Below are 17,850 nucleotides of genomic sequence, written 5' to 3'. Positions count from 1 at the left end.
CCTTCTCGCCACCAACATGGTTTGGGCGAGAGCAAAAGGCAGGTAAACAACCAGCTGCAGTGAAACCGTTTGCTGCCTAAGAGCAAATCTGGGGTCTTCTTGTCAGTGGGCCCCTGCTGGGACATGGGCCCTCAGCAGGTGCCCGTCCATGCCTACCTTTGACGCCAGCCCTACTGGAGAGCTACTGCCTGTTAGGGTAGACAAAATAGAGCTGGACGATAAATAGTCTGACCTTGTATAAGGCAGATTCCAATGTCCCCCGTCTTCCCAAGGCCACCCAGGTGATGACTCACAGGGAGAAGACGAGCCGTTTGTAGTCTCCCAAGCCAGTTCCTGGCAACAGAGGGGAGCTACACCAAAATGACAACATTGGAGGCCCAAACCAAAGAGCTTCCAACCTGTGGGTTGAGCACAGAGCTGATCTCACTCTTCTCGGCAGCATGAAAAATGACCCAGAGGGAAAACAGAGGGAGTGGCATCTCTGCAACAAGGTGCCGACTTGACTGAGAGACAAAGCGTGCATGCAAATGGGGCCTGATGGAGGCTCTGGCCACATAAGTGATGCTGCATCGAAAAACAACAGTGATCAAGAATTCCGGGCAGGTGTGTCCCACATTTAGACAAATGGACACTGCCCTTGAAAAGCAACAGTTGAGATGCATCAAAGGCACGTGGAAAGAATGCGGGCGACTCTTCCTGTGAGAGACCAGGTGAGTACAGAAACTTTACTTGAATATGGGGGTGGGGAAGGATGGGGCACAGAAATAAATGTTTTATCCATTATGCTATTTACAGCTTGAGTAACAGCAGGAAATTGATTCTCCCTCCTCACCTGTCTCCCAAATACATTTAAAATCAAGGAGAGCTGGAGAATTACGGACAGCTAAACATCATTTAAAGAGAGATGCCGAGGCTTGCGTGGGCACATGTACAAGAACTGGTGTAGTGTATTGGTTAGAACGTTGGACTGGGAATGGAGAGACTGGATTTCCAATCCCCGCTCAGCCATGAAGCTCACTAGGTGACTCACTGACTGGGGCAGACACTTAGCCAATAACCTCACGGGGTCAATCACTCTTTGTCAGTCTAGCCTACCTCTCAGGATTGTTGTATAGATCAAATGGATGTCATGCTCCCTAAGCCCAGCATCCTTGATGTCTGAAGACTGATGGTTATTTGCTCAGCTGTGAGGGAAAGGCACTCTGTGCGTGCTCAGAAGAAGTAAAGCCAATTATTTTTTTTCAAGTTCCTGGACTGAACCTTCACATTCAAAAACAGATTCAGTGGCCCATTTGCACGTCGGGTTTTAGTCTAGTTCTAGATTGGAATGAAGACTAACAGGACGAGCCTTCTCCAACCTGATGCCCTCCACATGTGTTACACTACAACTCCAATCATCCTCTGACAGCGTGGCCACTGGCATGTATGATGTTACATGTCTGATACTCCTCTGTCTCACACACTTACAAATACACACACACACACACACACACACACACACACCTCCCTGCATGTTGAAAAGTAGCACATCAAGGAGAAAGATTCAGCTTCGTCTTCTTCCTGACCTATTGTATTCATGCGCACAAGGAGGTGCTTCCCTCAGCCCATGGGGGAGCATTCAAAATGCACCCCCTGCACTCAGAACCTGAAGGGGGAGAGTCCAGGAAAAGCTTTATCACCTGATTCTTAAGGGTGTGTGTGTGTCATAATTTACACTTCTTCCAATACCTCCCCCTCCATCTACACACACACACACACATATCTGGAGTTTAGTCAATAAGCTGATTCTTTCGGGTGTGATCAATTCCTTATTAAGAGGCAGGCTATTAGTTACCTAAACGTTTTTTCATTGGCCCTATTTCCCTCTGCGAGTGTTGAACAGAACAATGGCCAACCTTAGCCCTAGCGAAAGGATAGCAAGATGTAGCCCCCATCTTCTTCTTACCTGACGGCCTCTGCCACTGTACTTACTATTACCTCTGCCACTGTACTTACTAACCTGCTACTCCAGCTTGGCCCCAGAAAAGCTGTGAGATGCATGTCATCCCAGCCTGGGGATGTAGGTCAGTCTGGGATTAGAGAAGGATGTCAAATCTGTATGTTCTCTCATGTGATGCTCATGCAACTATTTCTTACATGCTGGTGGAGCTCTGGGCCAGACAATGCTACTGGGGGTCAGGATCCCAGAAGGAGGCAACATCCTGTCAGTTATCGGGTCCCTTAGGAGCAGGTGGAGCTGGGTGCCAGGACGGGAGTGCCCACCGCCCCACATGTGTCACAAAGGAAACTATACAAGAGACAAGACCAAGATTTAGCAAGGTGGAAGGATGGCGGTGAGACAGATTAGTAGACACGAGACAGCAAGGATGAAAAGCAATGAGAAAGCAACTCACCTGACCCGGACCTGGAAACGGGAGGACGCCACACTACAGAAGGGAGCAGGGAGAGAAAGTGATCAGACCCAAGAGAGACGTGGGAAGGTATTCTCACCCCTCCCCACTTGTGTGCTGCAAGGACGTGCTATTTTATATGCCAGATCAAGTGATGGCAATTTGCAGGATGGGGGTGGGTGGGAGCGAGGACTCATAGTTTTGCCAACACAACCACTAATTTTGATTAAAAACATCTAGGACTGCAAGCCTTAATTGATTTTATCAGTAGAGAATCCTCTAGAACTTTACTGGGTTAATCAGTAAAGTCCCTATTTCAATTGGCAAGGGCAAACTTTTATTAGCAAGACTGAGAATTAGTTTGATGCTTGCTTATCTTTCAGAAGCTATTTTGGCTCTGGTGTGTTAAGGACTACATCCTTCCGTATGTTCCTCCCTGCAGGCTCCATTCAACCCCTGAGGCCTCGCTCTAGGTATCCCGACTGAATAAGTTATACCAGTTCACCATTAGGAGCAGGGCCTTTTTGGCAGTGACTCCTACTCTGTGTAAATCCTCCAGTAAATCCAGGAGACTGCCTATTCAAAGTGGCCATGTGCTTGCCATGTGTTCCTGAGTGCTGAGTCAAGGGGTGTGTCCTGATTGTTACTGCAGGGCCTGAAGGGGTGTGGCCTGATTGCTTTCAGCAGCTGAGTGGGCAGGGAGTCTCATTCTGATTCCTGACTCCAAGCTGAGCAGAAGCAGAGAAGAGGAGCTGCCCCAACTGGACTAGAATCTACAAAAGGAAGTCAGCTCCCAGAGAGCAAGCAATCAGAGCGAGTGAACAGGGAGAGCAAACAGGAGTTTGTCAGGGGGAATTTGTCAGAGAGAGTTCAGCAGGGGAAGTCAAGGGGGAGGACCCTAACAAAATTGTTTTCTCGTAAGATCCGCTCATATAGTAGGGGACTTCGTTGTGCACCTTCAGAGAGGACAGGACAAAGCACAGGCATTTCCAATACAATCGGAAAGGAAGAAACAAAACGGAAATAGAGAATATGGACGGAAAGGAGTCTCTAGTGGTGGTGCCCTGAAAAGTGTGTGCAATGTTTGTGTTCCTGCCTGAGATTAACATGGCGCGCACCCATAACAAGTGGAAGTTGGTTACACTATTGGAAGAAAAGTTAGAGTACTTGAGCGACGAGTGTCCACCCTCCAAGGAATAAGAGAAGGTGAAGAGTTCTTAGACAGAATGGTAGAACTGCAACAGCAACAAGAAGCACAAGAGATTGAAGAGCAGCAGCAAGCTAAAGCAGATGTGGAGAATGCTGAGGTGAGGAAAGCCAATGAAGAGGGGAAAGGGTGACAGTTAGGAGTAGAAGAACTAGAAGTGGAGGATGAGACTGGAGGATGAGACTGGAGGACAGCCTGCAGAGGAAGAATTACAGGGATAAAGAGGCAGAAGGTCAGTTGACCAAGAAGACGAGAAGAGTCGTCGTCGTGGCAGACTCCCTGCTGTGTGGGAATGAAACCCAAGTATGTCGTGAAGACCCATGGACTCACCAGGTATGCTGTCTCCCTGGAGCACAGATTAAAGATGTGACTGGAGGGTTGCTGAAGCTCATAAAGCCCACGGACACATACCCCTTTCTTTTCATCCATGTGGGGACAAATGATATTGCCAAGCAGAGCTGCGAAGAAATCACGTCAGACTGGGAAGGAAACTCAAGAACTTTGGGGCCCAGATAGTTTTCTCATCCATCCTCCCAGTTCTTGGAAGAGGATTAGAAAGGGAAAGAAAAATATTCTGGGTGAATGACTGGCTACAAAAGTGATGCTGACGTGAGAGATTCGGATTCTGGGACCACAGGCTACGCTACTTAGAAGTTGGTCTGCTTATTATGAAAAGTCTTTGGGGACTTCAAAAAAAAATGGAGTGGCTATTTTGATCTAAAAAAAAAGTGGATTTATATTAGATATTATAAAAAAAGATGATAAGGGTAGATATCTTATGATAAAGGGCCAAATTGAAGGCAAAGTGTATACAATAGTTAATGTTTATGCCCCTAATGAGAGACATAAAGAGTTTTTTATAGAACTATTTAAAGAAATAGAAGATTTTAAGGAGGGGTATGTTATTTAGCTGGGGATTTTAATATGGTTATGGATAATAGATTGGACAGGTCAAACCCCACTAGAGTTGAAAAGAGAAATAATGTTACTATATTGAATAAACTGGTAAAAGAAAAAGATTATGTGGATTGTTGGCGTTTACTTAGGGCTTTGCTAGACCTGCCGGCTTATCCTGGCAGGGAGGCGGGGCGGCAGCGCGCTGACGTTAGCGTGCGCTGCCGCAGCTTCCAGACGCCGAACACGCAGGGACGTCGGATCCCTGCAGCGTCCGCCATTTTTTTTTCTAGTTTAAAGGGGCCGTGTGCGAAGACTGCGGACTGGTAAGTCCTTTTTTTAAAACAGGGGCAAGGGGGGATGGCAAGGGTGGAGGGCGGGTGAGAGAGCGCCGCGCGCCGCCGCCCGAGCAAGCAGGTGAGCGGCGCTTGCCCGGGCAAGGCGTGGCACCCGCCCTCCCCCCTTGCCATCCCCCCTTGCCATCCTTCCCCCTGCCCCTCTCTTCCCCCCCCCCCAGGCCAATGGGCACAGCGCTCGTATGAGTGCTGTGCCAGGTCCGCGGCTTTTCGCGGCTACTCGCAAGCGAGTAGCCGCAAAAAGCTGCGGACCTTCCTAGACATTTCGCAGCTCCGGCCTGAGGCCAGGGCTGCGAAAAAGGTGCGCCATAAGCGACTTTGCTTATGGCGCATTGGAGGAGGCCTCAGTGCGGCCTGGGCCCGGATTCCCCTGTGCGTCATCTGGACGCACAGCAGGGAAATCGGGTCTCAAGGCGCTCTAAGGCCTCGTCTAGCAAGGCCCTTAGTGGGGCAAAACCTGGCTTTTCTTACTACTCCCCAGTTCATCATACATATTCTAGGATATTTGTTTCAAAAGAGTTTGCAACTAAGGTGTGTAAAATGGAAACGGGGGTAATTAAAGTAACAGATCACGCATTGCTAAGTCTAGAGTTTACAGTAAGGAAGGACTGTGAAGAAGCAAATAGGTGGAAAATGAATACAAAAATATTGAAATATAATAAAGTGGTAGAAAAATGCAGAGGGAACTGTCAGAGACTTGGGAAATTAATGAAAAAGGAGGAACGGCAAGGGCAATTGTTTGGGATACCATGAAGGTGGTAACAAGAGGGATATGTATTAGAGAAATGTGTAATTTAAGGAGGCAACAACTTGCAGCGCAGGAAAAGTTGGAGGAAGAGATTAAGTTTTTGGAGAAAGATTATTGGCAATTTAAAAATAAGCGTAAATTAATAGAAATACAAGCAAAGAAAAAGGAGTTAGAGAATATAAATTTAGAGGAAGTTCAGAAAAATCTGATATATATGAAAAGAGAGTATTTTGAATATAGTAATAAAAATTATAGATTGCTTGCCAGACTCACACAGAAGGAAAAAGCTAGGAATGGGATAGGAATATTGAAAGATAAGCAGGGGAATTATTGTCATATAATGAAGGGTAAAATAAAAAAAATTCAAGAATTTTATCAGGAGTTATATAAGGGGAAGGATACGCAAAAAAAGAAGTTGGAAGTTTATATAGATAAGTATATAAAGAAGGGAATAAAAATAGAACATAAAGAGTTAATGGAGAAGGTAATAACTCAAAAAGAAGTTGAAGAGGTAATTGAGAATTTGAAAGGGGGTAAATCACCTGGGGTAGATGGTTTAGGAGCAGAATATTATAAAGTTTTTTTTAAAAAAATGGTACCGAAATTATTGAAGCTATACAATGCCATATTGGAAGGGGAGAGGACACCTGAATCTTGGGAACATTTATTGATAATTTTAATTCCAAAACCAGATAAAGATTTGACTGTCCCTGATCCATATAGACGTATTTCATTAGTAAATCAAGATGCTAATTTTTTTTCAACTATTTTAGCAAAACGGTTAAACAAATTGATAGCTGAATATATAGGGGAAGACCAATGTGGATTTGTAGCAGGTAGACAGATGCACAATTTAGTGGGAAGAGTTTTAAATGCAATACAGGTGATAAAAAAGTCCAAGATTAAGGCTGGAATTTTGGCATTGGATATTTTTAAGGCTTTCGACTGTGTGAGCTGGCAGGCATTAAAGATGGTTATAAATAAAATGGGATTTGGAAATAAATTTAAAGCTATAATAGAACAGTTATACTCTCAAAACACAGCCGTAGTGGTAGTGAATGACGGATTTACTGATAAGATACGACTAGCCAGAGGGACAAGACAAGGATGTCCTCTCTCGCCGGTCCTGTTTGTAATGGTTATGGAAGTATTGGCGAACGCAATAAGAGATGATGGGGAGATAGAAGGAATTGGCGATATAAAAAAAATAAAAGTGAATATGTTTGCGGATGATACTTTGCTAACTATAAAGAACCCAATAAGGAAGATGGATAGAATTAAACAGCAATTGAGAGAGTTTGAGGAAATTACTGGGTTAAGAATAAATTGGTCCAAATCAGAGATGATATTATTTAATTACACTAAAAAGGAAGAAAAGGAATGGGAAGGAAAGGGAATAGAAATGAGAGTTAAGGAGCAGATTAGATATTTGGGAATTAAAATTACAAAAAATTTAGAGAGTTTAGAGAAGGAGAATTTAAATAGTTTAAAAAAAGATTTTAGTAAAATTGGAAAAATATAAAAAATTAAACTTATCCTGGTTTGGAAGAATAGCATTAATAAAAATGAAGATTTTAGCAAAGATTAACTTTGTGTTTAGGATGTTACCAATAAAAATTTCAGAATTAGAGATAAAAAGTTGGCAAAATATCATAAATAACTATTGTAATGGGGATAAGAAAGCAAGGGTAAATAAGAATAAATGGTACGTAAGCCAAAAGAAGGGAGGGTTGGGTCTCCCAAATATTAACCTATATTATGTAGCTAATAGGTTAAGACATATTGTGGAAGCAATTACAGGAGTAGGAGATTTAGAATGGATGGAGAACAACACTACAAGTAATATAGAGGTGAAGTTGGAAAATGTATTTTTTAGAGAAGGAGGGGAAAAATGGGCTGAAAGTATAGGTAATCCGCTCTTGAGGTTTCACTGGGGAATTTGGAGTAAATATAAAGGGGAGTTGCTCCCAAGCAGCTCCCCTTTGTCACCGGTAATAATGTTAAAGAATTTCCCGGAGGAACTGAAGGGCAGATTAAGTAAACTTTTAATAGAAAAAAATAAAATGAAATTAAGGGAATGGTTGAGAGAAATGAATACAAGAGAGGATATGGAAGAGGTTTTAAAAGATAAAAAATTAACTCGGTTAAATTATTGGCAATTAGAACAGTGGACCAAAAAGTGGGTAAGAGAAAATAGAGATTGCAGAGAAATTACGAAGTTTGAGGAATTAATAGTTAAAAGAGAAAATGATAAGGGAAAAAGAACAGTGTCAAAAGGGTTAATGAGTGAGATATATAAAATATTGTTGGAGAAAGGGTCGATGAATAGTTCAGGGAAAATAGTGTGGGAGACAGATTTGAATGTACAAATAGGACAACAGAGCTGGGAGGGACTTTGGAAACAAAGAGTGTTGAGAAATATGTCAGTGAGAATAAAAGAGAATTATTATAAAATTATATGGAGGTGGTACCTAACCCCGGTTAGATTAAACAAGATAAATAATCAGCATTCAGCAAATTGTTGGAGAGGATGTGGGGGAAAAGGGACGTATTTACACATGTGGTGGGAATGCAAATATGTACAAAAATTGTGGAAGATGGTGTTTCTGGAGATTGAAGAAATTGTGGGAATGAAGATAGAACAAACACCAAAAGTTGCATTACTATCACTATTGGAAGATGTAAAATGTAAAAAAGAAATTAAGGAATTAATAACGAATTTGCTGACGGCGGCAAGATTGATTGTAGCAAGGAACTGGAAGATTCAAGGGGAATATTGTATTGAAGAATGGTAAAAATAAGTTTGGGATTTAGCTATTAATGATAAACTGACTTGTAATATTAAATTGAGAAGGGGTATAGCTAAAACAAATGATTTTGAAGGAATTTGGAAACAGTTCCTAATATTTGTGTTTTTTAAGGGAAGTGGGAAGCCACCAGCAGAAGAAAGTATGAGATTTTGGAATCAGGAATGAGATCCCGAGGTGGGGGGAGCACTTATATGTTATGTTTGATTATGTTATATAGACATTATATTATTGTTATTCAACATTTATTCAACATTTATGTAGTATGTTGTTTCTTTAATTGTATTGGTGTATGTTTAAGTATTGTAGAAAAATAAAAAATTTAGAAGTTGGACTGCTGGCTCATGCACCCTAACACAGAGAACAGCTCCATTAGTGCCCCAAAATAATGTTCACAACAATGTAGGAACGAAACCAGACTATAAAGCACATGGTCTTCGATGTCTATATACTAATGCCCAGAGTATGAGAAACAAACAGAATGAACTTGAACTGTTAATACATGAAGACAAATACAACTTGAAAAGATGTAACTGAAACTTGGTGGGATGACTCCCATGACTGGAATATAGCAACTGAAGGATATAACTTGTTCAAAAAGAACAGAAGGAATAGAAAGGGAGGCGGAGTTGCACTATATGTTAAAAATCCTTATCCCTGCACTGAAATACAGGAAGATGAGCCTGGTAGCCCCATCGAGAGCATCTGGATTAAAATAAATGGGGCAAGGAATAAAAGGAACATGATAGTCGGAGTCTACTACCGACCACCCAATCAAGTAGAAGGCAAGGATGAAACATTTGAAAGGCAAATTGCCAGTGTTTCAAGGAAATCCAATGTAGTAGTGATGCGGGACTTCAATTACCCCGATATTTGTTGGGAGACAAATTCTGCCAAAAGTGGCCCTTCCAAGAAACTCCTGACACGTGTGGGTGATAACTTTCTCCTACAGAAAGTGGAGGGAGGAACTAGGGGATTGGCTATCCTTGACTTGATACTGACCAATAGGGATGACTTAGTGGATAAAGTGGCAGTTACAGGAACTCTGGGGGAAAGTGAGCCTGTCATACTTGAATTCTTGATTTTAAAGGAAGAAAAACTTCCTTTAAAATCAAGGAATTTAAGAGTGTAGCCATACATGTACTCTGGATTTTAGGAAAGCTGATTTTAATAAACTCAAAACTATGATAAGTAAGGTCCTATGACAAATGGCCCTAATGAGAAAAGGAGTCCAAGATGGGTGGGAGTTTTTAAAAAAGGAAATTCTAAAGGCACAATTACAAGCAATTCTAACAAGAAAAGAAGATAGAAGACAACAGAAGAAACCAATATGGCTTCACAAAAAGCTTAGAGATGACCTGAAAAAAAACACCCTATACATATAGGAAGTGGAAGGAAGGCCAGGCTACAAAAGAAGAGTACAAGACAGATAGCATAGAAGTGCCAAAATGGCATCAGGAAGGCTAAAGCTGAGAATGAGCTGAGATTAGCGAGGGATGTTAAAAGCAATAAAAAGGCTTTCTTCAGGTACGTGCATAGTAAAAGACAGAGGAAAGAAATGGTGGTTCAACTGCTTAATGAGGATGGCAAATTGATAACAGATGACAAAGAAAAGGCCGAAGTGTTCAATTCCTACTTCTCTAAAAAGTGGGTCTATGTCCCCACCCCCTGGAAAAAGTGAAGTACAAGCTGAAGAGGCAGGATTTGAGATTGATAAACAAATGGTCAAGGAACACCTAATTTTTTTTTGAATGAGTTCAAATCTCCAGGGCCTGATGAACTGCATCCTAGAGTAATGAAGGAGCTAGCAGAAGAACTCTCAGAACTACTCTCTATTATCTTTGCGAAATCATGGAAGATGGGGAAGTGCCGGACGACTGGAGAAGGGCTAACGTTGCCCCTATCTTCAAAAAAAGGCAAAAAGGAGGAACCTGGGAACTACAGACCAGTCAGTCTGACATCCATCCCTGGGAAATTTTTGGAGCAGATTATAAAGAAGTCAATCTGTAAGCACTTTGAAAACAATGCAGTGATTACTAGAAGCCAGCATGGATTTGTCAAGAACAAATCCTGTCAGACTAATCTGATCTCAGTTTTTGATTGGGTAACCTCCTTTGTGGACTGTGGGAATCCTGCGGACATAATATATCTTGACTTCAGCACTTTTGACAAAGTGCCCATGATATTCTGATTAACTAGCTAAAAATGGGCTAGATGGAACAACTATTAGGTGGATCTTGGAATTACTGTAGATCACAAGTTGAATATGAGCGAACAGTGTGATGTGGCTGCAAAAAAAAAGCAAATGCTATTCTGGGCTGCATTAATAGAAGTATAGCTTCCAAATCACGTGAGGTACTGGTTCCCCTCTATTCAGCCCAAGTCAGGCCTCATCTTCAGTACTGCGTACAGTTCTGGGCACCACACTTCAAGAAGGATGCAGACAAGCTGGAGGGGGTTCAGAGGAGGGCAATGAGGATGATCAGGGGTCTGCAAACAAAGCCCTATGAGGAGAGACTGAAAGAACTGGGCATGTTTAGCCTGGAGAAGAGAAGATTGAGGGGAGACATGATAGCACTCTTCAAATAATTGCAAGGTTGTCACACAGAAGAGGGCCAGAATCTCTTCTTGATCCTCCCAGAGTGCAGCTCTGACTTTTAGAGCGGTACAACAATGGAACCAATGACCTAGGGAGGTTGTGGGCTCTCCCACACTAGAGGCATTGAAGATGCAGCTAGACAGCTATCTGTCAGGTATGCTTTAAGGTGAGTTCCTGCATTGAGCAGGGGGTTGGACTCGATGGCCTTATAGGCCCCTTCCAACTCTACTATTCTATGATTCTATGATAATTCCCTAGCCAAGAGGTTCATCAGGTTCAACTCTGTATTCCAGGGCTGTGGAACCTCTAACATAAGGGCTGGATGGGGCCTGTGAAACCTTCCCATCTGGCCTGTGGCTTCCCTCTTCCCCTCATTCCACCCCACTGCACCCCACCCCACAACAACTGTGCTTGGGGGAAAAACCTTCAATTGACATCAATGGAAAGCTTTTTTTCTGCAACTTCGTGGGGGGGCGGAGGTGGGAGGTTTAATTTATGTGGGGTCACAGCTGGGAAGGGTAGTTAATGCTTCTCTCTCTGCATGCTGCAACACCTTCCCCCCTCAAAATCACCCCACCATCACCACCACCACATGTTGCAATTAGAGTTGCAAAAAGCCTTCCATTGAAGCCAAAGGAAGGCTTTTTGCAAATTTAATTGCAGCACTGGGGGATATGGGCGAAACCTCTGTGTGTGTGTGCGCGCGCGCGCGCGTGTAGCCCTCAGGCCGAAAATACGCCCCCCAGCCTTCTTCTCTCTTTTAGATGTCTGGGAAAGACAAGACTGTTCCCGAAGCCTTTTAATTGATTGTTCTCTTGGCTTTGTTATTTTAGTGATGTTTACCTCCCTCACTGACGTTTTGTTGGATGTTAATTGATTCAGTTGTAATTTTATATTGCATCTTTTCTTCCCCCCTGCCCCTTTTACTTATTGTATGATGTGCACTTAGGAAAGCCACTTTGAATTCCCTCTGTGAAAAAGGCAGGAACTAAACCATGTAAATAAATAAAGACGCAATCCTACACCTGAGTTCCGCTGCTGGGGATGGGGGTGGTTACCTGGGTGGGCTCTAGGATTCAGCAGAAGCCCCGAGATGCAGGCAGAATGCCAGATAGGCTGACACCATGGCAGATACGCCGGCCAAATACAGCAGCCGGAATGGGGGCAGAGTTGTGGGGGAGATGTGGGACACACAAGGGAGGAGCACAATTATGCCACATGCAGTAGGACCCCTTTGATCCATGGCCGTTCCACCATGGATGGCACTACTTTATAGTAGCCTTGGGCCTGGTGTGTTTGTTGTATCCTGTCTGTTACTCCTACACACTTTGCCCACTAGTTTCTTTACACAATCCAGGGGATTACAGAACGGCAAAAGTATGAGGCTTCCCTCCCATCCACCCTGAGTAGAAATACCCCTTCTCTCTTCAAACTCTCAACAGAAGAGAGAGAGGGGGATGCCTATATGGTGGTGAGTGGCTCCCGCAAATTGCTGCTTCAGGGTGGCAGTGGCAAATCCCAGCACTGCAGCAAAAGCGCGGGGCTTCCAGTGATCGGGTCCACCCTCTGCCCTTTGTCCGGGCAGACAGCGACCAGTCAGGGGTTGTCATCCACCAGGCCACACCTGCACTGTGATTCCAGAGTAAGGATAGACAGCAGATATGCCGCACTTATCTCGGTTCAGAGAAAAAAAGTCAGGGTAAGTCTCTGACTTTTTTCCTTCGCAGCTTCGTGGGAAAGCCCCATGGTGGGTATGAGGTGGCTACTGTGTCGTATAATCGACACAGTGCCACCGCACACCCACCCTGGGGCTTTCCTTGTGTATAGACAGCCTCAGAGAGAGAAAGAAGCTAGAACAAGCAAAAGAGCATCAAATATGGCTGTCGTGATGTCAGTCTAAATCCTTATACCCAGTGGAGGCTGGTTGGCTCTTATGTCAGTGGGGTGGAGAATCCACTCCAGGTTTCAGTTAGAACCTCACCGCCCCACCTGTATCAGAACCACCAGCCTCCACTGCTGACATCTAAAATATAATTGTTCTCCTGGAAACTTCTGCTGAAATCAGCAATCCACAACTCTACTTCTCAAAAAAGATCCCGCCACCCTGAGTGAGAACTGTTCACTCCTCAAATAGCCCTCCATCCGCCTGGGTTTCCCCACCTCTACGTTCCTGCCTTGTGACTTACATTCGCAGACAGGCTTGGCGGAACTCCAGCGGCCCACCTTGGTGCAGTTGCTGCGGGGGCTACCCACTAGGTGAAAGCCAGGATTGCAGCGATACTCCACCCAGGTGCCCTCAACAGGCACCCGTTCAATTGCCCGGACATGTACTTGCCCATTCTCCAGGCTCAGGTGCATCTTGGGACAGGTGCGTACTGCAAGGGGAAGGAAAGAAGCATTCATTTCAGAAATATAACCCAATACTACTGTATGTAGCTTGGCGCTGTAACTTCTTCTTTTTGCTCTGCAGGTACTTTCCTCAGCATTCCTGCTCTCTGCTTGTAGTGCAGCCTTTTCCAATGTGGTGCCTCCAAATATGTTGGACTACAACTCCCATCATCCCCCAACAGCGTGACCGGAAGGGCCTTGAAGTAGTGTCTCCCAAGGCATACCTCTTGCCTTTGGGTGTGTGTTTGGGTGTATGAGTGGGGTGGCCACGCCCACAAGGGGCCTGGCCACAACCATTGCTGGCATGCAGGCTCTGGGAATCCAGCCCTCAGGGCCCCCAAAAGTTCCTCACCTTTGGATTGTAAGAGTTATGCCCCCATCTTTTGATTCAAGTGTCCTTACAATAAACTACGAGATAATACAAATGGCTAAAAAAGCAATAATAAAGCCACAAGGATAAAAAAAGCACAGTGAGCATATAAAAACAGCTAAAAATCATTAAAAGAATGATGCAGATCATATTTGGATGAAGTCCGAAGCCTGAGAAGAATTGGACTGTTCGGACCCTTTCTGGTGCTTCCTGAGGTGAAGCAGGCTTCCCTCCAAAACCACCAGAACTGAAGCTAGGCCAGAATGAGGTTTTGCATGCTCAGAAAAGCAGATATTCTGTCTTCGTTCCAAATAGTTTCTCTAAAGTGCTGATGAGCAGGGTGTCGGAGTGCAGTTCAGTGACTGACAGTTCTACCTTCTAATCCTAAAATACATTTTACTAGGTGTTCCAATCACTGTGCTTTGGGGGAGAGCAAGGATGGAACCATGAGATAACCATTTTTCCAGAGCCGCCTTCTTGGCTTCACTATAAAAAAAAGCCTTAAACTGGTTTTCAGAACCTCCTAGTCCCTCCAGCTTTCCTTCTGAAACTTTCTTGACTAGGGACATCTCTAAGGTGTGTGTCATTTTCACACAAACTGTTCCCAAAGCCAGGGGGAAAGGAACTGGAAGCTAATCACTTCCTCCCTTCCAAAACACTGAGGGCTCCCTTCCACGTGAGCCGCTGCACCTATCCTTCAGCAACTTTACAGGCATCTTACTTAGGGGCACCTCATGGCTGTCTGTTATTTCCAGAACAATAGTTCACAAGGAAAACGGGGTGGGGTGGAGGTGGGGATAGGGGTGTCCTCTTTAGAATACCCTTACAGTGTCAAAGCTGCTCTTGCACAAAAACCCCTGGGCCTATTCATTAGGAACTTGGCAAGTTTGACCTCTAAGAAGGAGCAACAGTTCCTGCAAATTTCATGCAATTCTGACAAAAAATTATTTTAAAAAGTTATTTGCATTTTCCTTTTTAAAAAAACACACCCCAAAATATAAATGTGCATAGTACAGAAACCCCTGAACCTATTTTTCTGACATTTGGCAGGCATAATCCCCTCCTATGAGTCTATTATGCCTACAGATAGCATCCAATAACCAGTTTAAAATTTCCCATAATGGTCAAAGGAAGGCACAGAGCACTGGATTTCTGAATCTCAGTTGGAGTTCAATATCTGAATCAAAGTAGACAGCCTAGGGTAACCATATGAAAAGGACAAGGCTCCTGTATCTTTAACAATTGTGCAGAAAAGGGAATTTCAGCAGGTGTCATTTGTATGCATGCAGCACCTGGTGAAATTCCCTCTTCATCACAACAGTTAAAGTGCAGGAGCTATACTAGAGTGACCAGATACAAAAGAGGGCAGGCACCTGCAGCTTTAACTGTTGTGATGAAGAGGGGATTTCACCAGGTGCTGCATGCCTACAAAGGACACCTGCTGAAATTCCCTTTTCTATGCAACTGTTAAAGATACAGGAGCCCTGTCCTCCTTTCCATATGGTCACCCTAGCAACAATGGGACCTGGCAAACCCACGGCAACTTATTCCAGAGGTATGGGGGCACTGTGGAGAAGGCCCTCTGTTACGCACTTGCCCACCTAACCACCCTCATAGATGTGCAAGAAAGTCACAACCTAACACCTCCTCTACCCCACAGCCATGAGACTCACAGCAGCGGCTCTCAACATCGCTGTCCGTCCAGGTGCCGTTGGGCAGGCACTTGCGCACTTTGGGACCCACAATCTCGCGTTCGGGACGGCAGACATATTCGATCTCATAGTCAAAGGGCAGGAAGCGAGCAGTCTTCACCTGTTCACGGGTCAAGCCCCGGTAGCGGATACCACCGTCCCAAGGTGGGAAGATGAGTTTGCAGCCTGGTTGGGGAGGGCGAGAAGGAGAGGGAGGCAAGATAAAGAAGAGCTGTAACACATTGCATGTCAAAAACAGTGGTGCTTTAAAAAAAATTAAAAGTGGCGCACATCATGAGAGCTAGTGTGATGCAGTGATTAGGGCTTTGGGTTTTGACAAGGGAGGCTTGGATAGAAATCCCCATTCGGCCACAAAACTTACTAGATGTGCAATCCTATGCATGTTTAGACAGAGAAAGTCCAGCACTGGGAGTTGTGGGACCTGGAGGAGAAGGCTATCGATGGCTACTAGCTCTGATGGCTATGTACCACCTCCATTATCCAAGGCACCAGTTGCTGGGGAGCATGGTGCTGTGTGCACCAGTTGTGTGCACCAACTGGTGCTGTGTACACCAGTTGCTGGGGAGCATGGGTAGGAGGGTTGTGGGTCCATGGTTGACAGCTGGTTGACCACTGTGCGAATAGAGCTCCGGCTATTGGGCAGTACAGAAATGTAATAAATAAATAAATAAAGTGCAGGACTAGATGGACCCTCGGTCTGATCCAGCATGGCACTTCTTATATTCTTATGTTCTTACCTTTTTCTCTCAAAATATGCATAGTATTGCACCTTAGGTGACCTAGAACCAATCACACACTTTCTCTTTCAGCATGCAGTACTTCTCCAGGCTTTTGTGAGGTTAAATAAAAGTGTGTGTGTGTAGGTAGGCTTATAAAATAAATAGATATTCCTTTAATACGTGTGCGCACAAACTAAAATGCTAATTTAAGAAAGGCCTGATATGTTTTCGGTCAACTAATCTCCCCACTCCAAAGGGCAGTCTTAACACCTGTAAAATAGGTAACAGCTGGCTTTTATATATTTTTATTTTAAAAAAATTAAATTAAATTTCCAAATACAACACTAAACAAACAATACATCAAATTTAAATCTAGTTATTGAGAGGGTAGTACATTTACAGTGCAATCATACATGTCTACTCAGAGGTAAACCCCACTGAATTCAATGGGATTTATTCTGACGAAATTGTGTTTGGGATTGCAGCCTTAGGCCACAATCCTATGTTGTTAGATGGGCGATTTTTCCCATCTAGCTATGGTGCTTTGGAGTGGGAAGGAAGGTTGTTGGAGTGAGTACAGGAAGCTGCGTAAGGCAGCTTAGAGATGTTAAATTTCTGGAGATTTTGAAGCCATGGGGAAAAAACGTGTTTTGGGGGGTGGGGGGGAGTTTGGAAAATTTCCAATTGGGAGTTTGGAAATTTTCAGAAAAATTGAAATAATGCAATATTTGAACTTTTTACAGATTGAAAGTCACTTTGTGACTTTAGGAACATAAAATGTAATTATGTCCAAGTTGGTTTGGCATAAAATTATTACATTTGGTATATTAAAAGTATAGTATATTCAAACAATTTTTCGCAGGTCCCTCACATGACATCGTCTGCCTCCTGCAGCCTTCCGCCCCTTCTGGCCCTTCTTGCGCCACAAGAAAAAACGCAGAAAGCCTGAAATATTTTTAAAACTGGAAGTTGCTGCTCTCTCCTGCTGTGTGCAGGAGAAGCAGCGTGATTACAATGCCCAACTGAATAGGCCTTGTGCTCGTTGTTTACTTCCTGTTTTGAAACAGGAAGTAACTGAGCAACAAAACCAGGAGCGGAGAAGCGATTGTAGGGAGTGTGTTTTCCGACGTGTGATGGAGCCCACTGTCTATGGGACATACAATTGCCATCTTAATGTTTTCTCCCTTTACATTACAAAAATGTAGGTAGAATCCATTGGCTGCTTGGAGTTTTTCTTTGTGGTTCATCGCATGCAGTGTGCTGTTGCCCTCATGTCCTGCTTGTGAGTTGTCTGTGGGCAGCTGCTTGGCTACTGTGCAAACAGAATGCAGGACTAGATGGACCCTTGGTCCCATCCAGCAGGGCTGTTCTTATGTCCTTTTATTAACAAATTATATTTATTTTGTTTTCCTTACTTCAAGGAAAGGGTTTAAAAAATATTGTGGTATATGTCCCTAATTTGAATATAAAATAAAACCATGCTGTATTTTATTTTAAAAGTCAGGTATTTTGACATTGCCTTTAGCTAATTTCAGATGGTACATCAATTTTACTGCTATGGCTATTTGCCACAGCTCCATGTTTGAAGCTCCGCAGTTTTCCAACTTTTAGCTATTAGCCTGTGAGCTACCATCAGCACGGACGTGACAAATTGATTTTA

At 43.8% G+C, this 17,850-nt stretch overlaps 1 protein-coding gene across 1 annotated transcript in view; it reads right to left on the bottom strand.

Annotated features, from left to right (window-relative positions):
- Window positions 1-12,498: 12,498 nt before the first annotated feature.
- LOC134395472 (gamma-aminobutyric acid type B receptor subunit 1-like) overlaps window positions 12,499-17,850 on the bottom strand; it is a 97,010-nt gene continuing 91,658 nt past the window's right edge. The window contains exons 4-6 of the mRNA XM_063121635.1: window positions 15,433-15,636; window positions 13,188-13,376; window positions 12,499-12,572 (exon numbers count right to left, since the gene is read on the bottom strand). Coding sequence (XP_062977705.1) covers window positions 12,499-12,572; window positions 13,188-13,376; window positions 15,433-15,636 — 467 coding nt within the window. The remainder of the gene's footprint in view (window positions 12,573-13,187; window positions 13,377-15,432; window positions 15,637-17,850) is intronic.

Source organism: Elgaria multicarinata, chromosome 3 (genome assembly GCF_023053635.1).
Source record: "Elgaria multicarinata webbii isolate HBS135686 ecotype San Diego chromosome 3, rElgMul1.1.pri, whole genome shotgun sequence".
Lineage (NCBI taxonomy): Eukaryota > Metazoa > Chordata > Lepidosauria > Squamata > Anguidae > Elgaria > Elgaria multicarinata.
The sequence above is the reverse complement of the archived record's forward strand: the minus strand, read 5'-3'. Positions and strand labels throughout refer to the sequence as shown.